The sequence below is a fragment of the Echinococcus granulosus genome, assembly GCF_000524195.1.
Source record: "Echinococcus granulosus chromosome Unknown EG_S00052, whole genome shotgun sequence".
Lineage (NCBI taxonomy): Eukaryota > Metazoa > Platyhelminthes > Cestoda > Cyclophyllidea > Taeniidae > Echinococcus > Echinococcus granulosus.
In genome coordinates, this window is record NW_020170432.1 from 164,539 (window position 1) to 188,322 (window position 23,784).

Below are 23,784 nucleotides of genomic sequence, written 5' to 3' on the forward strand. Positions count from 1 at the left end.
TGTCCCATCAGATCCACGACGAACTTTTTTGTTTACTTGTCTCACTCTGCGACAGAAAATAAACTACTTGAGTTTTAGCTGTATTCAGGACTGGAATTCATTTTACGAAGAATGTTTATTTAGCCGGGACTTAATTTTGAGTGCAAATATTTGAATTAGGCTTACAAAATCGTGTAAAATTCGAAGTGAAAAAGACGAACATCGTAATATCAAATGAATTACATCGTCTCAATATCCATGTATGCAGTGGAAATTGTCCAGTTTTACTTAATTTTACTTAATGGATTAGTCTGTTGTACAACTCTAGAAATTGGAACTAGATGCCATTATTAGCTAAGTTTTTCTCTCAGAGTCACTGTAACCGTTATGAACTGCTTCTATGCTCCTCTTGCTCGCCTATAAAACAAAACCCCATTAAATGAAGGCTAACTCTCATATCAAACAACAAAGTTTGGATTAGCCTCTGGAGCCCCAAAGGCGAAGACAGTGGGGAAAATTCTTGCTCACCTGAATGCAAATGATATTGTACTCGATTTGATATTCTCCACAAACACACCTACACGGTATTCCTACTTTGTCTGCGATAATCTACAACACAGAAAGGTGCGTCAGAATCAGGTCCAGAGTAAATACATTGTTTACCTTGAAAAGCAAAGCTCTGTGGCGGTATCCAGTCTGGGCTGGAAGACTGATGCGTACAGTATTCGTATTGTAATGACAGCGATATTGGGAAACTTCTTGCCAGTCAACAGAACTGTAGGCATCTTCCCTAGTCATCGGATCTCCACAGAAATTTGCTGACTCTCTTGAAAATGATGTTATATATTTATTCGTTATCAATATATGGTTAAAAAGCCCCCAATAAGTTAAGTTGTACAGCCTACATGTTCACCTTTCCGGCAAACTTTTGAGATCCATATAAATGTGATCAAATATGCGACCAACTTTTCTTTCCTACAAATTCGTTCAAGGTAGTGCCTTTAATAAAATCTTATTCAAGGCTCCTTTTGAAGGAACCATTTTTTTAATGTTATATGAAGGACTGTTTTATATTATGCGTGCTTCAGAATGTTTCATGTTCCCCAATCCAAATGATGTTTTAATTATTCAGACTAATAACTACGCTGATACCCAAATTGAGTGGAGGGCGGTAACCGAACGTAGACGTGACAAATTGAACAATCACCTATTTAGGCAGGTTGCGGAAGCAAACACCCTTTAACCTGATTTATATACCTCACAAAAATCCGTTAAGATAGTCGAACCAGTCGAATATGCTAAGGATGAATGCCTTTCATACAAATACTATGGAAAATCACTATGTAGGCAAGCCAGATTAGATCAGTAAACCGGCGTATTCCCATTTGTATGAACTTTTGCCCTTGCCATACTGTCCAATTCTTTCGTTTGAATAAGGATTGCGTGTTTGATACTATGCTTACATGGCTAGAGTCTCGGCCTTCTCGTTCGCATCTGTGCTTGCCCCAATCTTGGCAACACATATTTGGACGGCTTTCCTCAGCTCTGGATCGTATGGCAAAGAAAAACCAGTTGCCTCTTCCGTCCCACTAAAAGTAATTGCAAATTCCCTTGGATGACGCGTGTCAGTCAGATAAGTAGAAGATAAGACAGGACAATTGCAACTTGCTGCATTTCCATGCGAGACTTACATCTCGGTTATATTAAGAATCCAAACTGGTCTAGCGTCATTCACTGGGTCCTTTGCATAAAACTGGAGGCTTTTCAATCGATCTGACGCCTTCAGCGGACCCACATCATAGAATATATTTCCGGTGATATCCGAGAAATCTACTAAGCAGATGACAGTCAAAAAGTGCTTTTCACCTCTGATGATTTGATTGATGAAATAAAGTATCATCAGGAATGTGTCTGACGAACTTTTACACGTACGGATACCAATATTTACCTTTAGGGGGAAAACAAAGAAGACTTGGGAGTGGAACTTGCCTAAGAACCCAGTCATTGCGAATTTCAGGATGGGATTTGCGCCGAGGATGTTTTTGATCGCGATGCCGGCTAGGGGAGAGGACTGGTCTTGCAAAGACTGCACCATACATAACTCTTCCAAGACCCTTAAAAAGAGTGCAAAAGTATTGGGTGTCTCGGTTGTCGGAGAATATGCGAAATCCGCATTTTATAAGGTGGTAGAGACCATTGGTTTGGTCTTTGGGGCAACGCAAAGCCATTATATGTGGCATTACGTCGATGCGCCACGCTGTACTGTGGGGCGGGGTACACGTGCCCTGATGGTCAAATTTAGTTTGCTCAATGATCACAAAGGCTTCTTCCTGTGAGGGAAGAACAATGTGCACTTTAGAAGGAACCTGATTCTGGAAGACGCTGCAATACCTTCAGAAAAAGGCTCTTTTCGGAGCAGCCAACATCCTGATTGATAGAACAACTTGTTTGTGAGACAAGCAAATGGGAGTATCGATACAATTTAAAGGTAAGCATTAAAATTTTCAAGGAACAATTAAGTTTTAAGAAACTTCTGGGATAAAAGCAATATTCTAGCAAGGTAGCACATCAAAAGACCTCATTTTACCGTAGATCTTGCTCGAGGAAATATTTATGCTTTAGAATAAGAGAATAGAAAGTTATTGCAATACCCACATTTCCCTGATGATAGTTCCTCAAACTCCGAGAAAGAGAGGTGGATGGATGGATGGATAGATAGATGGAAGGATGGGTGGGTAAATAGGCAAACAAATATAGCTAGAATGAAAGGAAGAATAGAATGGTGGAAGCAATAACCGCGTGATTGTGTGAATTTGAATACTAAGAGTAGCAGAAATTGGCTGATAGGCTCCACACCATCGCGGTCCGGGGGCTCAGAGATACCGAGGTTTATGTCATGTCAAGAGGGAGCATTGTCTGACGAAAAAATCCCATGATTTTTCTTGCAAACTGAGTTGCCACTAGTTACACCTAGGGATTGTGTGCCTTAGTCACCTGGTTCCCATCGAGGCCACCAGCCAGACGAGGGCAATGGAGGAGCGTCACAGTGTAGTGAATAAACAACGCAAGCATGGCGGATGTGTACGAGCCTAGTGGTTAGAGGTCAGAGGTGGTCCAAATCTCAGTCCAAGTTAATGGTTTCAGTCACCCACAGCCATGACAACTGATTGACCTTGGCCTTCAAACGGTCATCAAGAGGGAGGGAGTGGGACCACGACTCTCTTGAAGATTTGGGGATCATCCATGCCCTAAAACTCTAACAGATAGAAATGGGATTTGTGCCAGGGATTGTAGACATCAGAAAGCATTTGAGACTTCTCATTTGCCGAACAACCCAAAGGTGATTTCTCTGACCTTGGAGGAGTAGGAGCACGTGACTACCAATGTACCATTTCCCTTTCATTGCGGTCATCGGTCATTTGTTTTTTTAAGAGCTCTATGAGTGGAGGTAACTTATCCTGCCTCGTAGAGAATTCCTGCCGCCAATTTACCCTGAGCCAGAAGACCGATTTTGGTTGCCGCACATTTTCGAACTGCCAGGTAGGTGGATTTTAAGCACTCCACCAACTTTTCTATCCCACCAGCTTGTTAAAAGAAGGCGATTCCATCGTCTGATGAGAGTAGTGGTGGTAGAATTGCCAACGATTTGGCTTGAATTGGACTGGAGCTGAAGGAGAGATTGTTACTACAGCCGAAATCTTCACTGTAAACAGTCAGTCAAACGAAGGGGACGCCAGGGACTTGGTGTGAATAGGATTGGCTGGTCATCCTGACTGCACTCAACTTCTAATTAGCAGACAAAGTGTATCTGAATGGGTTTTATAAAGGTACCCTTCCATCCCGAACCATCAACCCATTCATTCCAGATCCACACTGGATTCATCCATCCCACATCCATCCATCCATCCCACATCCATCCACCCATCCTCCATCCATCTTGGGTCCACCCATTTATTTGTGCATTAATCTGTCCATCACGAATCTCTCTACCCATCCTGCTCCCATCTACCAATCAGATTTGTGTTCATCTATCCATCCAACCATCTTTCCATCCTGACATTCCATTCTTGTCGTATCCATTCATCCCTATCCTTAGCCTCAAGAACAATGTCTGACTGACATAGTCTTGGCCAATGAGGACAAGTTAGTCTGGTTTAAATGGGGTTTGGGTGGTAATGTTAACCTTCGCAATATGCTAATTATGTGGAAGTCCTAAGCCAAAACAAGGGTGGATGGAGTTCCACTGAAAGCTACTGCGGAAGCAGATGTATGCACTCAAACGGTCCAGAAGTCCAGAAGTTGAGGCACCTGTGCAACGTTCCTAAAATCGCGTCCACCTTTCAAGAAAGAACTTACTTGCAAGCGAGTTGGTTGTCCACAATCAGGAAGCCTAGCGCCGCCAGAGCGGCCGAGCGTGACTCCGTGTTGCCTGTTCCGAGTAGCCTAATGAATTCACTTACCCCACCTATCAGCTTGTGTCAAGTTGACATAACAAAGGAACATCCGTCAACATGTAGACGAGCACAAACATCAAATTGGCTCAGCCATACCTGACAAGGTCACAACCATTCGAACCACCTCATCCCGAAGTAGGTACGATAGGGCTTTTGCAGCGGCTCCATGCACGTCTATGTTCGTCGACTTGGTAATAATCAAATCCATCAACTTTTGGTCCACTCCGTTCGCCAACAGGAGTGCGAGATACTTATCTTTAAGAAGAAGGAGGAAATGAGGGACGAGGTTGCTGCCTTTGCAACTGAAGTGTTAGGCACTCACCAGATTTGGCTATTTTCTGTAGGATACGACAGGAGGATATTTGAATGCTTGGCCAGCCCACTTCTTCACGCCGCACTGAAAGTTAAAGTGTCGGAGGGAACTCCCTATTTGGACGACTCTAAGTCAAAATAGAGCTTTTCATTTTGTGTCTGTGAAAGTTGTGCTGCTTTGTCGAGGATGCACTCAGTTGTAAGTGGTGTGTTCCTGGAGGGTGTAATTTTAAATCCCAGGTCAACGTAAGAAAAGGATCTCCCAGTGGAAACGAAGAGCCCTATCCCTCACAAGTATGTACAAGACTAGGACAACGTAGGATTGAAAAAGGCTAGAATGCAAATAGACTACTGAGTTACCGAGAGCAGAATTTTCTCGGTGCTTAGCTCTTGGCACTCCCTTAACACCGCGTTTTCGTGGGGTTTTGCTCAATGAGCTCGCATCCACATCCCCGCTTTCATGGTGCACAAAAACGAAACGCGCGATCCACAAAACAATTGTGGGCACATTTGATACCTAAATAGAAATAGGTGGTAGTTTAATTTAGATTTAAGATTCAGATCTGCCATTCGTCAAATCGGGCTCACGTTTAAAGCCGACAGACTGACAAATACGCAAGCAAGTAGTTTCAGTAGTGGCTCAAGTACCCCCAATGATAAGGGTTTCTCAAAAAATGAAACCAGTCTCGACAGCAGTTTTGACTGAATCAGATGCCGTCAATTGGATTCTAGATCGAATTCATGAAGCCAAAATTAAAAAGAACGGTGGTTAACAAGATTAGGGTCAGGTGCGGAAAAACGGTAATTGTTATGAGTTTACGACAATGAAAAGCATAATAAATTATCATTATTACAAGGAAATTCCACAAGCTGGGGCACTGAACTATTGGATTGAATGCAATTAGCATGGAACAAATCCTGCTTTAGGATAAGTTGCAAAGGGAAATGCTGGTTAATAAGGCACTCGAAACCTACCGCACGACATCGAATTGGTTAGACATGCAATTGCTCCCACTTGAAGTTCAGCATTACCACCGCAAATGTTCTCCATCAAAGCGTTAAAAAAGGGTTTGTATATCAGTTTCATCAGCACCCGTTAACAGTTCAACTTGAGAACACCCGTGAGATAACTGTCAGGATTTTAAAAATTAATGTTTTTAGGTCACCATCGCAGTCTTAAGTTATCAGCAAAAGAGAGTTAACGCCTTTGTTCTGATGAAATTTATTGGTCAGTAGGGGATATTTGAGCATTTTAAGTAAAATTTTCAAGCAGATACAACAGGAGTTCTTTAACTCTATATTTGGAAATTAATGGGCAGATTACTTTACCGTTCGACTTAAGACAATTCAAGCACAGTATAACAATACGCTTGGTATCTTCAAAACTAGTCTCAACTCTTAGAAAGGTTGCAAATTCCTCCAAAACTTGCAACACTAGCTTTTTTACCATCGTATCACTTTCATTAAGCATCCTTACTAGAACGCTGAAGTCCACAAGTTTTATTGGATCAGAATCAAGCTTGTAATCTGGAATTCACTACAAAAGCAAATTACCTTCCAGATTCTGACTCAAAATATAATTTAAAGAATTGGTTTTACGTCATGTTCGTCCGAGTACAACAAAGAGAAATGCTGTTTTCAAGCTTTTACACTCAACTTCTAGAGCTTGCTATGCTTATTCGTTATCCTAAAAAATAGCTCACATTTTTCTATTCTAGGGTATTTCACTTTATACCGTTAGCAAATGCATTTTATGCGAATAGGATGAGTATAAACAAAAGTCAAGGATGACGTCAAGACAAGAACAAGGACGATACACAGGAGTACATCCAAATTTTTTGTCTCTCCAACATCTCTTTCACCGCAGAGTTGGGATGAAATTAGGAATAAACTTGCCTAAAAACATTTTAATAGATTTTAGAATCTAAAACATTGGCCCTCAGCAAAGCAGTAATACGAGAAATTTTGCTGTTACACACAGAAGATATTGTAATTTCTGAGTGCTAAACGGACAGCATTCTCATTTCTACATTCACCTCTCCTGCGTTTGCGAATCTCAATTGATTGTTCGCTTAAGAAAAATCGTAAATTACTTTTAACCAATGGATTTGGTAAAACATTGCCGGAAGTGATTAGCAACAAGCCAGCAGCTTCAGGAGTCCAAGGGGCCTCTGCCAAAGCCCCAGTGTAATACGACAGTGGTTTATCCCTCGGTATTGGTGAGGCGCGACTTTTGAACTTTGAATCAGCCCTCTTGTACCTCGCTGGGTGGGCTGGCCTGAGACCATTTCTGTGTTGAATATACATATTTTGCCCGAGTATTCAGGGAAGTCTCAGGACGCTACACATACTTTAGAATAGGATACTTCGAATGAGTAATCCTGGAGCAACTTGATGTTTTCGCCCATCTTGAAACGTATGTATGTTGTTTTGCCATTCTGGATTGACATGATCTATCAGATGGGATGAGCAAATTAGTGATGCTGCTCGGTACAGACGACACGAAGTCGCGTTCGGCTGCTTTAATGGAGTTAGACGTCGACGTTGGTGAACATCCTACCAGCTAGTTTTCTACCTTCCCTCTGGAAAGGTAGGAGTTTTCGCAGATGTCTACTGGCAATTCTCTGTTCGCATAATTTAACGTGCCAGCTTTGTCCATAGTTCTTGGCCATGATAAAACAACCTGCCTTTTGGCCATGCTTGCAGTGTTCTAGTGGGCAAGTATTTTGTTAATACATCTTCCAAAAGGTGCTGTCTTACTATAACTTCAATAAGTACTTGGAGCACTGTAAATGCTTCAGCTACAACCTATTGCAGAAGTACGTATGTAATGAACGAAGACAAAGTACCCTAGATCCAAAATCAGAAAAAAAATTCTCGAACCAACCAAAAACTGGTTAGCACATGCATTTTGAAATACGCAGTATTTATTGCTAAAGTCAAACAAATTCTGCAATAAATATTTATCAATCCAATGACGTCAGAAGTATTCCACTTGTGCGCTAACCTCGTAAGCATGTTTTAACTTTAGTTTTTACCAATTCATGGGTACTGAGCTAAGAGGGATCCATCCGTTTGATAATGCGAACAAAGTGCATCGAAATTTACCAACTTATTTTTCCCATCAAGTTTTTTAGGCCCTACAGTAAGGAATTAATGCATATGAGTTATTAAAACTAGTGCTTGAGGCGGTTTTTTTTAATCTGATTCTTGGGCGCATAATGATAAATGACGTGCTTCAACAAATCCGATTGAATTGCACGATGTGAACTGCCTCCACTTTACAATGACCGTGTGCAGCCAGTGTTAAACTGCCTTAGTACACTTACGTCTAAAATTAAAGCAATCTATTAACATTATGTGCGCAGAATTATGTCGCTCAATTGCCACAATTTGCTGCTGTCATAGTCCGAAACCAGTTCATGTTTTCCACAGTGTGGTTTAAATGATAATACAGAAGTTAACAGCTCTAGTTCACAGCAGTGCTGTGTGTTTTGCACTGACTTAATATCTGGTTCCGCATTTAATGTCATAAAATACAAAGTATTCTTGCCTTTTATACTTGCATCATGGAACTTGATAATGTGGAATAATTTGTCAGCTTTATTTCTGATTTTTTTAATAACCCATAATTTTTCAAATGTACATTAGGCAATAGAAAATGGCATACCTCCACTAGAATGTAGGTATGTTTTTATGTCCTTCAAAAGTGTTGGCATATTTAAAATGGTTTTAAAACGTGGGAGAAATCATGCGCCCTTGAAAAGCCAAAAATTGAAGGTAAGGACGTAAAAAACCCACCTACTGTATTAGAGTAAAAAGGCTATTGGTAGTGATGAAGAGATTTCTTCTGATTCCGAACATAGTGATATAAGGTAATGGTGTACAATTTAATAACACTGATTTTTCAGTGAACACCCAGTGCAGGTATCCGACGATGAATTCGAGGATGAAACTCCGCACGAAAGGCACGTTAGGCTCACGAAGAAGGCCCTTGCGGAGGCTTTAAAAGCAGGTCATTGTTCTTTTGTCCTGTTATTTTCGTAGTTGGCTCTGATGAGGAGGATGCGACAGCCACATTGTCAGTTCGATTGCAAGAGGAAGCCCTCCAGGCCCGTGGAAAACTATTCCTTAAAGTTGCTGATAAAGTCTGCTTCATGTTTACTTTACTAGCTATTTGATCTAGTTCGAACCCGTTTCTCTAGATAATGCCGTTTGCTTACGTGGTCACAAGAAATCTATCAATTGCCTGTGTATATCTTCAGACTGTGAATATCTATATTCCGGCGGAAAGGATGCAGCTCTATGTAAATGTGGGTCGTCTCATTCACTTTTACTTTGCTTATCTCTAAGGGGGCCTGAAGGACTTCAAGAAAATCAAATTTGTCGCGGGTGGCCGAAGAGGTTCTTCTTCCCCATTTCACACCGGTCCGATTTTATCCATTGCCATTTCAGACGACTGTAAATATCTTGTGAGTTAAGGGTTTTAGGTTTAACAATCCAGTCGTGGAAAATCCTGAAATCACTCTTTTTCTCTTATCAGGCCTCAGGAAGTGCTGACAAGAGCATAATCATATGGGCTCCCGACAACCTCGAAGTCATTTTTCGCCTTCAGAGGCACTATTCACCAGTTACTGTAGGCTTGCATCTTGACTTTCCCCTCAAACAATAAAAATACCTTATTATTCCGCCCCTTTTTTATAGGCTTTGAGTTTTCGCCGTCAGTCGCACATGATGTTTTCGGGTGACCGCTCCGGCCGTGTTTGCGTGTGGAATATGCCTCTAACTGAAATTCTGCAAGACCAAGGGTACCTATTTTTTTCGCTTATAATTTTAATCCCTACCCCCTGCAAATGTCGTTTCAATTTTCATATCAGGGCTGCAACGAAAGTCGAGGTGCTTTCAATCTGTGGACTTTCATCGGAGCGATGCGTATCTTCCTCCGGTTTTGGCGGAGCAGGCATTTGCCTGTGGAAGGTTGAAGACGAGGTCTGTGTCCAGTACGCTGTTAGAGACCCTTCTGAGTGAGTATACCTTTTAATTTTTCGTACATTGTTAGTTGATTCCGACATTATCCGTGCTTTTTGTGTAGGCACTCAGTGGAATGTGTGTATGCCGTGAATGATGACCTATTCGTTGGTGGATCAACGTCGAAGTGAGTTTGGGCATAATTTTATCTACCTCTCTTGAGGTGGCATTTTTTATTAGAGATAGGGAACAGAGTCAGCAAAACCCAACTATAATATCTACATGAAAATACCTTATGGGTCACTCTCCTTTCAGTACGCTGTACCTGTGGCACATTAGTCGTGGGAGTCCAATCTCGAAAATATGCCCAGCACACCCACCTACCACTAATGCCATAGATTCGGCTACTGCACGACCTGCCGTAAATTGGGTAACAGCAGTCTCAGGCCTGTTCAGCACCGATTTGATTGCCTCTGGCTCCTCTTCCGGTCACGTTCAGCTATGGCGCCTGGCCGTAGAGGGAAAGGCGTTCTCATTCGGTGGGGGCAGAGACGGGAGTGATGACGATAATGGGGAAGTCAAGTCACGGGGTCGCCTCAGAGTTCACCATGACAACACGAAAATCGTGCGAATTCCGGAGGGCGAATTCCATCTGGTGAGGTCTTGTACGCCCTTCCTGCATTGGTTATTACCTCTACCTCTATCGCGACATAAATTTGTGTCTATTAGGCTGGCTACGTAAACAGTCTGGCGTTCTCCAACAACGGGAAATGGCTAGCTGTTGGAATCGGTCAGGAACACCGTCTAGGGCGTTGGGAAGAGCGACGAAAAGTAAACGACGTCGTCTGCCTCATTCCCATCAGAATTCCTTTCAAGTAAGCAGAAACGCTAGTTGTGATCCAAATTCGTATTTCGTAGGTCACATCATGTACCTTACTTGTTTTAGGGAAGTTTCAGAAGTCTGGGCGCAAAGAACTTGTCACCTTGTATGAAAAAGGATTCAAATAAATGCGTGTTTTTGTCCCCTACTTCTCAGTGGAGTGAATGAGGGAGCAAAAAAGTGCAATCTTTATTTGTCTAAGAGTATTTACATTTTATTCGACAAAGTCCAGATAATTCCACCTAATTAACTGTGGACTAAATTGAGTGAATAAGGGAAATCGTGATGAGCTTACACGGAACTGTTCTTCGATGTTCGAGATTTCACTGATAAGATCCTTGATGGCTGAGGAGAATACCTCAAGTGGGGTAACCGTGGGGGTTGTTTGAACCCGGATGACTATTCTATGCTCCAGAGGGTGAGGAACTTTGTAACCGGCAAAAAGTACTCGAGGATCCTTCAGCAACTGTCTATAGGTTTTATTAAAAAAGTCCTGCGTAAGCACAATCAAGGTGACCATCCCGGTACAATGTCAAGAGGGCATCCTAATGCTAATTTCATCGCCTACGCAAGTGTTGAATACCAAGTAACAGGAGTCGGTGCAGCCAAAATGTGTTTTAAACCCAGTTATTGACTGACCTAGTGATCATGTTGCCCAACGTATGGTCTTCACGGTTTAGGGTGAAGATGGCAGCATGTGGGACGTGGGTATCCTTCTCAACAAACACTCTAAACAACTCTTAGAAAAAAATAGGGAACTACTTCTTCTCGCCTTCTGTCAAAAGGAACGATTCAAACGCGGCAGGAGCGTTCATCTCAAGCCAGGAGGTACCCAAACGGACCGCTTTATAAGCGGTTGAGTGTAAGAAGAAAGTTAAAGCACTAAACCAAATAATCATGAGGAGTGGGCTGAGAAATTGCATTGTATTTTGCTGATAATAATAGCTGCTGTATTGTAGAACTTGCTTTTGCGGGTAAAAGGTAGTAGCACGCTTAAAATTCACTCATTCTTGGTAATTTTGACTGTATTTTAGAAAAATCTTTGCAAAACAAGTTAGGCGACTTTTTAGGCAAAGAGATTTTTAGCCTACTGCCCACCCATTTTCTAACATGCAGTTCCTCTTTTGACAGCCTAAAGAATGACAGAAGTGAAGTTAACACAAAACAGATTTCAGCCTCTTAAATAACTTTTTACTGACCTTAGTCTGTACATGAGTACCCTCTTACTAAATTGTTTAGGTGAGGTTTTAATGTACAGCATGTTTTGGTCTGTTGCTCTCGTTGAGCAATCTCTACATGACCATTAGGATTGGTTCTGCACGTGAACGCTTAATTACTTATCCTATTCTTTTATCAAAGTGTGCTAAGGAGACAAAGTCGTACGCTAAGTGTATAAGAAGTCAGGTCGAAGTTAAGCACGCTGTCTGCGAGAAGGAGTTCCTCGTTTTGTTGGGCTGTCTACGGAAAGCTGCTGTTGATTTGCACACTAAAGTATGAACCGCATGCCCGAGGGACCATCACACGTTAGCCTTTTTCCCATCCCGCCGTGGGAACTTATCAACAAATACACTGATAGTGCTGTTGCTCGTGGTACGGCACCTCCACCTCCGCAAATTCCTTCTTCTACTTCTTACCAAACCTTCGGCATTCAGTATAATACGGATGATCCCATTTTGCGACCCTTGGAGTCGTTTGGCTTTCGTCGGATTTATCCTCAGGTAAAAAGTGCACGTTTTTTCGTCACCGATTCGTTCTTGTTTTTTCTTGATTTTAAAACAATAGTTGCACTTATTCCTACTTATGTGAATCGTAACAGAAGCGTTGCTCCAATTTTGTCAATGTCTGTCTCCACCTCACCCTTTTTTGTAGACTTGCAGTCGTAAAGCCGAACTTAAGAAGCTCAATTTCTCGATCCTTGCCAACTACCTAGATCTGCTGGATATCATTACACGTGATCCAAGTTCACTTAGGCGCAAGGAGAAGCTCGATCACATTGGTCAGCTTTTCATCAACATGCACCATCTGCTGAATGAATACCGCCCCCATCAAGCCCGAGATCTACTCCGGGAAATGCTTACTTATCAGGTAACGCGATCATGGAGGTTGTGGAACTATGTCGACTGGTGTGCCATCTCCTATGTCATCGTTGCTCACTCATGGAATAATAGTACTACTAAGATTCCCATCACTGATTGAACATGAACTCCTTTGCTCTTTCCGCCTAAATAGTTATAGTTGTTTCCTTTACCGCAAGGTTTTGCCCTTATGACGTCAGTGGGAGCTGCAACCCATTTTTTTTCAGGTGAAAATTGCCAGAGAAACGGTGCACCTAGGCGAACAATATCTCGTTCGCGCCAATGAAACGCTCTCCACTGCTGTCCAAGCGATTTCCTCCGACCTACCCCCAACCGGTGGCACCTCTGTATCTTTTGAAGACCTCGGTCCTGAACTGGACTGCCTCCTTAGTGGAATCCAGGCTGATATGAAGAACAATCCCCCGGCGGCAAATATCAAAATGTGCGAAGATAATGTGGATCTAACCAATCCATTCTCATCTCCTTCCTCTTCTTCTTGCGAAAACGCAAAGGATGGGCAGACAGATGCGGCGCTTGACCCGTGTATTTGGTCTTTCTTACAGCAAAGTTAGACTTTAGAACTCCGGGTCGTTTTGTGTATTCGTCAATATACTCGGTGTCTATTCTCATTCGTCTGCTTCGACCTACCCATTATGATAGAGAAAAGTGGTTTCAAATCTTTTAGCGCGAATGAATTTACAGAGCATCGTGTACTGGCAGCTGAAGCCCGTGCCTTTATCTTGTGAGCACATGAGGCGAACTTATTAAACTGGAGCATGGCGGTACTGTTGAAACAAATTCACAAAGTTCTGTACATGATAGAATAAGAAGGCCTAGATATAGTTCGGGATTGCGTCTCTGCATCAATGCTCTTTGAGATTTCGTAGAAGTTCCTGAAAGGATAGAATTACTACAGGATTATAAGTACCTTGTGGATTTCTTCTGGGAAGTGGTCTAGGTTCTTAGTGGCACAGTCCCTACAATATCGTTTTGCGTAGAAGAATGAGCATTCCTATCTCTAGTTACCGAAAATTAGAATAACCTACGGGCGAGACACAAACACTTTCGTCACACACGCAACAATCAGCGCCAATGATAATTCCGCCAGATCCGCCATCGACAAAAGGATCGCGCATTATGTACCCATCTTCGAGAAGACTAAAGAGTAGTCTCTACATAAAACTTACACAATATCTGGTTTTAGGTAACGCGGACGTGAGCCTTTATCATCAAACTTCACACTAAACTGGCATTTCGAACATTTGAAGACGCCCTCCGCCGGTGGATGGGATTTCTTCATGATGATTGTAGCACATTAGTGGAACGACATTTATTGGGGTGAGCGACCTCACAGGAGCATCCAGGGCGGTTTGAAGCCGCGCCGACAAACCAGGTTATAGAAATTGTAGTACCTCTTTTATATTTAGTCCCTTGCAATTGACGTACGTAACGAGCAATACCGTACTGAGCACTTTGAAATTAACAGATGTTAATTTCGTCACTTGCTAAGCAAAGTTAGCATGCACTCGTGTAATAAAACGACTCCTACTTTTCTTACTATTTAAGCTTTCTGGTATAAGCTCGATTTTGTTAAAAACTTTTGCCTTGGTTTTTGCTTACTTCCAAGAGGATTTCTAAGGTCTGTGTTTCTGGTCAAGTTGAGATAGTCTAATTGCAGAATTTTTGACTAAAAATCATCGAATTAGTACTTTTTTGTGACCCATTAATGATTTATTCCCTGTACATATCGAAAACTTTTGCCTTAACATTTATCATTCTCATTGGTCTAACACTTTTCTGATAAGGTCAAAGGACCAAATCTGCCCAATCATTCTACGTGCGCTTAGCCACACCGTTTATCGGTTTGTTTGGCTATGCATCTGGCTTACACCAACTATAGTAAGTTTTCGGTAATTTCTTTCCAAGATTAGGTGTCGATGATTCGCACCCCCTCCTTGAGGATGAAATTGAAGTAAGGCCTGCAGACACTGGTTCAACAGAACGACCGAATGGTTCGTTGCCAAACCGTTCTCGGAGATCTGCTGAAGGCAAAGTTCCAAGTGTAGGTAAAAATTGTCATACAGTATTTTTCTCTTCCTGTACTTATCAGCATTCTTCTTTCCAGGTTTGGCGAACTTTCAGCTTCCGCACGTTATGGGCGTATACTGGTCCTGGCTTCCTAATGAGCATCGCATATTTAGATCCCGGTAATATAGAGTCAGATTTACAAAGTGGTGCCGTGGCAAATTATCGCGTAAGTATATTTTAGGGGTTTACTTATGGGTTCTTTCTCGTAGTTGCTGTGGCTCCTCTTTCTGGCAACAGTAATGGGACTGGTCATGCAACGATTAGCGGCTCGTATTGGAGTCGTAACCGGAAAGCACTTGGCCGAAGTATGCTATGAAAATTACCCCAAACCTGCCCGCATTATTCTCTGGCTGATGATTGAAATCGCCATTATCGGATCCGACATGCAAGTAAGTTTAAAACCTCCTCCCCCCTTTAGTTCATTTTGAAATGTATTCATTCTACAGCGATCTTCGGATTTTTTGGACCTAGGAGGTCATCGGCACTTCTATCGCAATCAATCTTCTTAGTATGGGGAAGGTACCCCTTTGGGGTGGTGTCCTTATTACCATTTTGGATACGCTTACCTTTCTGCTCATTGATAACTACGGTCTTCGTAAATTGGAGCTATTTTTCGGACTTCTTATCTCCATAATGGCTATAACCTTCGGATATGAGGTGAAAATTCAATTTTTTTGGTAGATGTTGCTCGTAATATGTTTTGATGGGGAAGTTGTTTAAATTTCAACGCAATTCAATACTCGCTTGTCTTTTTTCATCTTCGAATCTAATAAAATATTCTGGAAGACTGCAAGTTTTTGTGAATCTAGAGATTGGTTTATTATCATGCATTCAGCATGACTGAAAAGTCCCCCGCCATATGTGAACACTTCTGTGTCACCAACATTGTTTTAAATTTGCGAGGGACAAATGGTCCTCACGTGGACAAACGCAGTTCAAATATGCATTTCCTTTTTTAGTACGTAGTAGTCGCACCGAACCAGGCAAAGGTGCTTAAGGGATTTTTCGTGCCTTCCTGTACCAATTGCGGCTGGCCAGAGCTAGAGCAGGCAGTCGGCATAATCGGGGCCATTATTATGCCACATAACTTCTATCTTCATTCTGCCTTGGTGAAATCTCGCGATGTTAATCGAAAGGTCAATCGTTCGGTTCGTTTAGTTGAGTGTATTTTCAGTCACATTCCTTACTACCAGCCATTCACTCCAGCACGATAGTCATGTTTGCCCAAGTAGCTGAATTCAATCTAATTTCTCTCCTCCCAATGCGATGCTTTTTGAATCCAGGCCAACTTATCCCATTCTGTAAAATCGAAGTTGAGAGGGCAACCACGATAGTCTTATCAAGCTCATTACCTGAGTTGGGCGTTGTAAATAGGTGGTATGCATTTTTTGCCGCTCTATGACAACTAATTGATCCGTTCAGCAATAGTAGCTGCGCTGTAACACTGTCGTATCACGAGCGCCTATTCATGCCCACAAGTGTAAATGGCACACGCAACGATGTCTCAGGATTCTGGTGGGGTAATATTTATGTCTTTTTTGCCTCTTCTCTTGCTGACAGATTGCGATCGCGAATTTCTACTTCTTTATCGAGGCCTGTGTCGCTCTTAGCATATCTCTCGTAATCAATGTCTTTGTTGTCGCCGTTTTCAGTGAGGGATTCTACGGCAAGAATATCATAGAAGTTGTGAGTTCTTTCTCTTTGGCATCAGTCATGTGTGTAGTTTGACATGATCACTGAAATATGCTTCTCTCTAAGTTAAGCACTCTTTGCACATACCACCACTTTGTACAGATTTGACAGGACCCAACACTTTTGGAATAACTTACAGACTCAGTTTTTTCTTAGATTAACAACTGCTCTGCGTGGCAGAAAATACCCGAGCCCTTCCTTGAAACCGCAAGAAAGTTCGATGCCACCCAAGTCGACCTCTATTTGGGAGTAAGCCTCGGAAACCCCGAAAACCTTCCTCGGTCGCTTTATTAACTCTAGTACTCCTAGCACTCTCTACTCAATAGGGCGTCTTTCTGGGCTGTGAGTTCGGAATCGTAGCGCTCTACGTGTGGGCGGTGGGTCTGCTGGCGGCTGGTCAGTCATCTACCATGACCGGCACATATGCCGGTCAATATGCAATGGAGGGATTTCTCAATCTGCGGTGGAAAAAGTGGCAGCAGCTTCTTGTTACCCGCTCTATCGCCATTTTGCCCACTCTCCTTATCACGTTTTTCGAAGGTATGTCAGATAGTAGGCATTTTGAGTAGATACGAGGGATGCTCGATTCAAGCTGGAACTTTTGAATTCGCAAGAGACAGACAGGGGCGTTTAATTAATGCATGGAAAGCCCCTGCATGGGAAGATTTGTCAGTATTGCTAAAGTATCCTTGGTTAGCTTGCAATGGGTTTTAAAGCCCTAAATTTCTCGTGCTTCTATACCTTGCCTACTCAGCTTAACCCCGGGATGAAACGCTTTATCCATATCCCCTCACATGTAATGATGTGATCCAGAAAAGTACTTACCGTCTCTGTCAGAACCCTCCTGCAACTTAGAGCAGCATTCATACTTTGCGTAGGGAGGTCAAATGAGTATGGCCTCCCGTGCGCATTTTTTGCGACCTTCCCCCCTCCCCCCATAATTTGTTTGACGATCAGACGTCCGAGATCGAGCCTTCAACCCTCTGGCTGAATACTAGCGGGGATGGCTTCTGTGTTGTACAATGGGAAACATCACAACTGGTACCTTCATTGTTTGTGGTATGAGTTTTTGAGCGTCTTATCGACGCACGACTGGTGCCCTCTGTAGATGGGAGTGCCCACAGGTTTCACGCTTACCTTCACACAAAACTTCCTCATCACCCGCTATTGAATTTACACTCTATTTCTGTTTTGTCTCACTTTGATTAACGATGTTTGGACCAGCTGCAAAGTCCTCGTTTTGCTTGTCTTTATACCTCCAACAGTTGCACGATCCCTAGAACTTTGTTACCTTCTTAGCAGTCTTTCTGGAAACAATCGACACGTGATTTATCATACCATATTGAAATGAGGCTATGACCCTTTTATTTTCCCCAGGTATCGAAAATCTGACGGAGATGAATGATTTACTCAATGTGCTAATGAGCATCCAACTGCCCTTTGCTGTAATTCCACTGCTTACCTTTACAAACTCAAAGGTAATCATGGGACCGTTTGTCAACTCACTGTAAGTTTTAGCACCCTCATCTATGTTTGTACTCCATTGACCTTATCTAACACAATGCGGCTCTCATCGTTACTCAAAATCTTTAAAATTGTCCCTTATGGAGACTGTTGTCAGGTTCTACTTCATTTATTAGGGAAGCGTATCTAAATGCACCACTCAGAGCGCAAACTTGGCTGTTGTCACCGTTATCATCTATTTATCTGATCGATCCGGACACGTGCCTTGAACAAAAGGCCGTAGTTGACAGCTTCATTCGAATTTCGTTTTGTTGTGACCCGGCGATTGCTTCGGCTAGGTAAAGGTCAAATCCAACACGTGTTCCCATTGGCACATGATGATTGGATGTTCTAAATTGCGATTCAAATGGCATCGATGGCAGATGTAGTAGATTCTTGGTTTGAGAAGGAGGATTATTGCATTGCAGTACGGATAGAGCATATCTTTTGTCGGCTGTATCTTAGGAAACAAGAGGAGGCTCTTCAGTAATTTCTTACACTTTTAACTGTGTCCTTCTGGCTTGAAGTTTAAGTGGAAGGCATGCTTATATTCTAGCTGTATGATTTTATCGTATAGGCCAAGTCAAATCCGGTTCCACACATTGACATTTCTTGCGCCTGTCTTGTAGCGCGGCAGCAAGTGGGATATGCATACACCCCAACACTGCTGTTTCATGGGCGTTTTTAATGTGCAAGGGGTGGGGGTAGAGAAGCTGATTTCTCCCTACCCTCTCGTTATTCCACCTCACACATCCGAACGCGGGGGATTTGCAGTAAAAAAAGCGCCACACCATATCACTTTAAATCGTTTTAACCCTCATATCTGCTTTTAGGCCCTCGAAGGTGATATCCACACTGATCTCATTGGTTGTGATTGGGGTCAATTTCTTCTTCGTGGTGATATTTTTCGAAGCGCGTCTAACGAACCACCCTGCTGCCTATATCGGGGTTGGTGCCATCTTTAGCCTCTATCTCGCCTTCATCGCCTACTTGGTGAGATACTTATTTATTGCCCATGGTATTGAAATGTGCATTTAAGTAGAACATTACTTTTCACCTCGAGAGCTGAGCGACTGTCAGTCGGCCTAATATCCGGTATGGTTTTGCTGCGTCATCTGTACTTTGTTGTAAGTGATTAGCTTTCTTCAGCTATCAAAGCTCTATCCGAAAAATTTGAAATTAGCAATTTGAACCTCCCATAGACTTCGATGACTTCATTTGTCACATCCTCTTTATGAAGACGAGAGCGAGAGCACTTGGCGTGCGAACTGCTTCCCTTGTGACATTTGGCTAGAGCTGAGAACGTGTTATAAGGTATGCAGCATACCGTAGCGCCTCAGAGTTGCGTTCTGCTTTCGGTCACCCTTCTAGTTAATCTAGTTGCCTTCCCAGCTTTCTTACTGTGTACAAATTCGTCGAGCTTCCTTTTATGAACCGGTAAAATTAAGCCCTATCAGTTGCCTGGTTTGCTATTAATCATCGACGCAAATTCATCCACCAACCAATAGTCGTCTTTCTCCTACAGTATGGAGTTGTTCCGTTCAAATTTAAACCTTCTTCGATGTATCAGCAAAAAACAATGAAGAAGACGTTGAACATTTTCCACCACACCACCTCCACTACAGCGCTAAAAGGAATGGGAGACGATCACTGACACAGGGGTGGCATGACAGGAAACTGAGAAGGCTCCATCGGTGTTGTGTGTTATTATGTTACATTATTACATTATCTTCGTTTGTAGACCTTCTTTGCCATTCGACGGGATGTACACTGCCGATGCTACGTGAGCCCTCCAGTTCATTTTATTTTTCCTCGCAAATTGACTTTCATTCAGGTGTCACTCGAAGTTAATTGTTATCATTAGTGCCACCTTTTACTTGCCTTAATGCATCATACGAGGTCGTTGCTTGGGAAAAAGCGCAACCTGTCTGCTTTTATGTCTGCATTTTTGTTGATATTTATGCTGCTACATGAGCATCCTTTCTTACCTATTAAACATTTTATGTTAATAGAAATTTATTATCCAGAAGGACCCCACAATCGAGCGCGTTCCCTTGGAAACATATGCACCCGTCACGGCTGATGCTAAGAGTCCTGTCGATGTAATTCCCGTCACCAATATAATTCTCACCCTGTCCTTCCCTCCCATTTTTTTTTATTTTTTCCTCTCAACTTGAAGGAAATAACATAAACGGAAAAACTGCTTGTGGTGGCTCTAAATATAGCAGTGACTCAGTGATTTAATAGTAACTCAAATGCATAGTTTTCTTTCGCACGCTGGGAGTCGTTCTTTATCCGTTCTCCTTTCTACTACTCATTCTCACCGAAAAGTTTCCAATTATGCCTTTGTCAGAGATGTAATATCTTTATGCTCCTTTAGGAACTGGAGGATGAAATTCCCGTTCAACCGGATGGTGGAGGCCGAACGGCTGGCGATGAGGACATACTAGAGGTGTTTCAATGAGCAATCGGGTAGTTGTGATTTCACCTGCGGTTCTTTCTATATCTACGGTCCTATTTTGTATCTAACCATCTTTTCCTACGCCATCACTGCAAGCGTGCTTTCTTTTGTTTCAGTTTTCTTCAGTGGCTTTTGTACCACTCTATGGGTACTATTTTGTGTATTTGCATGGAACATTCTTTGCTAACTTTCGAATTATTGTTGGCGAATGCAGTTTCTTGTCTGAATGGCTTTGGCTGGTTGTGGTACAGCGCTGTGGTTCCTTATCAGTTGTTAGCGTCTTGGTCTAGTACTTTGCTGCCCGTAGCGGCTATTGCATCGCCTCGAAGGGGATCTTGCTCTCGAGATTTTTCGAGCTGAAAGACACCGAGGGATTAAAGCTCTTTGGGGTGGTACTTCGTTCCATTATGAAATGGTAGGGGGTGGTTAATGTCAGTCTAGGAAGGGGCCGGGCGAGTGGGGCTGAGCCACGCGATCAATTACATTAATGTGCTGAGGATTCCGCATAATAAGATCATATCTACCAAAAAGTAAAAAGTTCGCTTTTATTTAATAACAGCAGGTGGGAGGATCATAGAGCACGGAACGTGTAATATTTTATTTATGTATAATGATTACCTAGTAGTCTACAATCATGCTGCAAGGTACTCATTGTAATTTCAATTACTGATTAAAGTTGTATTAAAGAACTAAAAGGCAGTAACCAGATCTCAATTTGACCTAGAATATAATTGTATACCCAGTTATTGTTGAAGTTCATGACGCATTGCCGCGTACTTTGAAAGGATTTTTTTATTGAGGATGGATAATGCGCCAAGAATTCCTATGTTTATCATTCCCCTAAAATCCAGTCCGGTAGCCCCAGATATTTCACCCATTAAAAAAGTTTGTGTAACTTCTATAGCAAACACTCATCCTTTCAGAAAATCAAAAAACGCTATGGCGACCAGATTTTTATTGATGAGAATATATTCCGCAATTTCCTTGCGCTTCGAACGGTATATTGGTATTTGATTTAGCATGTATCGTAGGAATGCTGCAAATATCCGAATGATGAGAAGTCTCTGACTGCTATAAAACGATATTACGCGCAGTTATTACTGCTGAAGAACAGAGTTGATCTTTCCGCTCCGAAATTGGTTGATTGGCCCTGGTACGTCTGAGTTGGAGCTAGGCACAAACTCAATGACTGCTTACATTAGTCATAATCATGGATATCTTGTTATTTTACGTATTTAAGGCAAGACGCCTTTCATCAAACACAATTCGTTCGATCCGAAGTAACCTACGAGGAGGCCGCCATTCTCTATTGTCTGGGGGCTGCGTATTCACTTCTTGGTCGAAAAGAATCGCGTGCTGATGCAGGTGTAAGTTGAACATACCTTTTACCACCAGTTTGTCTATTTGGGGACTTTTCTTCAATACAAAAGTCATTCTTCCCTCTATGTACTCTTTGTAGAGCATGAAAGTTGCTTGTACCCACTTCCAGTGTGCGGCCTGGGTTTTTCAAGCCTTGCGTGAGCGATATGGGTCATTCACTGCTGCTGATGATATGTCTGGCGATCTGTTTCACATCTACAGTCTTATTTCTTTGGCAAGTGTCGACTGAAATATTTGTTATTTGCCGAAATTTTCTCTTCTGGGTTCTGGTTTTACGCCTGGATTGCCTAGTAATCACATCCACTTAAATTGCACCAAGTTAGTTGAAAGAAAAATCTGGTTTAACACCAGTAGCATGGTTTAATTTGATTTCCTGCTTTTCTTAAAACCGATTTGGGTAAACTTGATTAACCTGACATAAAAGTAGGCGTAACCGGAAATGCTGTTTACTGTTTAAATTGTGGCCTCTGAGTGTTGAATCTTCAATCAGTGTAAAAAGTTTAGTTTCCACCTTATCCTTAAGCAAATAACCGAATAATGACGCAAGTTACGTATCCACATTAAAAAATAAGCACTTTAGCTTAGTTTTATCTTATTGTACTCATAGAATGGCGGTGGTTTGAGATCGGTTTCTGCTTGTTGTTGTGAGGTTAGTCATTGCAAAGAGTTTATCAAAAGAATCGGTGTCGGCGGTTATTGGTGCTTTAATCTAATTTTCTTGATGAAGAGTCCTATTGTTATCCATCGAACCTTTAGCGGCAATTTGTGAGGCAGTTTTTTTTTCTATACCTCTTAAAGAACCAGGCCCAGGAATGCATAGTGGAGAAGTCAATTACAGACAATAGGCCGCCCAATATCACCGCGAAGCTGTCCAAGTGCCTGGCCGAATCCTACGGTCGGTGCCTCTCCATGGTGAACTCTCTCGGTGATAACGTGCCTCTCAGATTTCGCAAGGTTCGTCCCTGTCACTGATTGCGTAAATTGCCCCATTAAAAATGACCCAACTACGAAGTGCAGGAGCGTGCGATCCGCGACTTACAGAAATAAGAACCGCACTTTTGCGCATTAAAGCCACTTATTCCCTCGGCTTGTTTACAAAGACTTTTATCACGTGTTGCTATGTCGATGGCTAGAGATGTTTTGGATTCCTGTCGTGCGGTCTGTTCGCAGTTCTAGAACTATCATAGGAGTCACCTCTATTGTCGTTTGCCTTTGGTGGAACAAAATTTATGTTCCGCTAAATGCAAACAATAAATACGATTTTTTCGTATTGAGAGCTGTGGATCTCCCCTACATCCCCAGTACAAATTCAAGACGATCTTTCCGAATCTTCCATTGACCTGACTAGCACATTACTTCAAATGTTCGACTATAGACTATGATCTTCTGTGGTTGGATGACAATATCTCATTTTCTCGCGCATGGATCTGCGAATCCACCGTGTACCCTTGATAGTGTTCTTGAACATCTTGTGAATCTCTCAGCAACCTAAATTCAAATTTTGAAATCTTTCTATGCCCTGATGACGTAAAAGGGTGATCAGTTCATGCAGGCGTCTCACATGACTCCAAACATGCGCACTAGTCTCAATAACACTGTATTGCTCTGTCACAATCAAAGTTTGGCAGCTTGGCTACTTGTCATTATTTCTTTTTGTTTACTCACAGGACTGGACGCGAATCTTATCGATAAAGAAGTCCTACTACGCCAGTCTGGTCGATTTCTTTTTGGCCAGTGACAATGCGGCTGAGATGAAGTTTGGCATCTCTGTGGCTCACTTTAAGTTGGCCCAATCGAGTATTGAGGACGCTTGGCGTGTTGCCAAGACTCTCACGGATGCCATGGAACCGCAAATGGCCCAGGGAATGATTAATACTATCCAAATTGTTCGTGAAATCATTGTCAATGGGTAAGGGCGCATCTTTTTTATGCTCCCTTTTCCGACCATGTTTATTCATATGCAGATTTGTTGCAACTTTTTGTTTTTTCCAG

At 42.3% G+C, this 23,784-nt stretch overlaps 6 protein-coding genes across 6 annotated transcripts in view; 3 read left to right on the plus strand and 3 right to left on the minus strand. All coding sequences in view use genetic code 11, as the record gives it.

The window, feature by feature from the left end:
- Nucleotides 1-1,438: 1,438 nt before the first annotated feature.
- Nucleotides 1,439-5,832, minus strand: EGR_06171 (hypothetical protein; the record flags this gene model as incomplete). Its single annotated transcript, XM_024495420.1, has 9 exons — nt 1,439-1,568; nt 1,671-1,812; nt 1,928-2,309; nt 3,128-3,200; nt 4,336-4,408; nt 4,530-4,688; nt 4,756-4,830; nt 5,106-5,262; nt 5,761-5,832. The coding sequence occupies 9 exons, from the start codon at nt 5,830-5,832 to the stop codon at nt 1,439-1,441; spliced, it is 1,263 nt and encodes a 420-aa protein (XP_024350148.1).
- Nucleotides 5,833-8,471: 2,639 nt separating this feature from the next.
- Nucleotides 8,472-10,705, plus strand: EGR_06172 (U3 small nucleolar RNA-interacting protein 2; the record flags this gene model as incomplete). The annotated part of the gene is made up of 13 exons (XM_024495421.1): nt 8,472-8,525; nt 8,559-8,620; nt 8,657-8,760; nt 8,793-8,893; nt 8,932-9,058; nt 9,099-9,217; nt 9,289-9,381; nt 9,450-9,553; nt 9,623-9,769; nt 9,838-9,900; nt 10,029-10,368; nt 10,443-10,588; nt 10,660-10,705. The coding sequence occupies 13 exons, from the start codon at nt 8,472-8,474 to the stop codon at nt 10,703-10,705; spliced, it is 1,506 nt and encodes a 501-aa protein (XP_024350149.1).
- Nucleotides 10,706-10,835: 130 nt separating this feature from the next.
- Nucleotides 10,836-11,408, minus strand: EGR_06173 (DNA-directed RNA polymerase II subunit RPB11; the record flags this gene model as incomplete). The annotated part of the gene is made up of 4 exons (XM_024495422.1): nt 10,836-10,850; nt 10,889-11,063; nt 11,233-11,322; nt 11,356-11,408. The coding sequence occupies 4 exons, from the start codon at nt 11,406-11,408 to the stop codon at nt 10,836-10,838; spliced, it is 333 nt and encodes a 110-aa protein (XP_024350150.1).
- Nucleotides 11,409-12,086: 678 nt separating this feature from the next.
- Nucleotides 12,087-13,240, plus strand: EGR_06174 (Mediator of RNA polymerase II transcription subunit 7-B; the record flags this gene model as incomplete). Its single annotated transcript, XM_024495423.1, has 3 exons — nt 12,087-12,311; nt 12,463-12,678; nt 12,896-13,240. The coding sequence occupies 3 exons, from the start codon at nt 12,087-12,089 to the stop codon at nt 13,238-13,240; spliced, it is 786 nt and encodes a 261-aa protein (XP_024350151.1).
- A 291-nt stretch (nt 13,241-13,531) lies between these two features.
- On the minus strand, nt 13,532-13,968 carry EGR_06175 (hypothetical protein; the record flags this gene model as incomplete). The annotated part of the gene is made up of 4 exons (XM_024495424.1): nt 13,532-13,561; nt 13,597-13,680; nt 13,715-13,826; nt 13,856-13,968. 4 exons carry the CDS (start codon nt 13,966-13,968, stop codon nt 13,532-13,534), a joined length of 339 nt encoding a protein of 112 aa, XP_024350152.1.
- A 574-nt stretch (nt 13,969-14,542) lies between these two features.
- Nucleotides 14,543-23,784, plus strand: part of EGR_06176 (hypothetical protein) — a gene marked incomplete at both ends in the record, with an annotated part of 21,484 nt that continues 12,242 nt past the window's right edge. The window contains 19 exons of the mRNA XM_024495425.1: nt 14,543-14,567; nt 14,600-14,730; nt 14,794-14,922; nt 14,966-15,145; nt 15,228-15,413; nt 15,716-15,904; nt 16,317-16,442; nt 16,605-16,697; nt 16,775-16,988; nt 17,826-17,955; nt 18,785-18,944; nt 19,964-20,053; nt 20,332-20,403; nt 21,336-21,410; nt 21,444-21,565; nt 21,653-21,779; nt 21,872-22,012; nt 22,591-22,746; nt 23,460-23,701. Of these exons, the coding sequence (XP_024350153.1) occupies nt 14,543-14,567; nt 14,600-14,730; nt 14,794-14,922; nt 14,966-15,145; nt 15,228-15,413; nt 15,716-15,904; nt 16,317-16,442; nt 16,605-16,697; nt 16,775-16,988; nt 17,826-17,955; nt 18,785-18,944; nt 19,964-20,053; nt 20,332-20,403; nt 21,336-21,410; nt 21,444-21,565; nt 21,653-21,779; nt 21,872-22,012; nt 22,591-22,746; nt 23,460-23,701 (2,588 nt within the window). The remainder of the gene's footprint in view (nt 14,568-14,599; nt 14,731-14,793; nt 14,923-14,965; nt 15,146-15,227; nt 15,414-15,715; nt 15,905-16,316; nt 16,443-16,604; nt 16,698-16,774; nt 16,989-17,825; nt 17,956-18,784; nt 18,945-19,963; nt 20,054-20,331; nt 20,404-21,335; nt 21,411-21,443; nt 21,566-21,652; nt 21,780-21,871; nt 22,013-22,590; nt 22,747-23,459; nt 23,702-23,784) is intronic.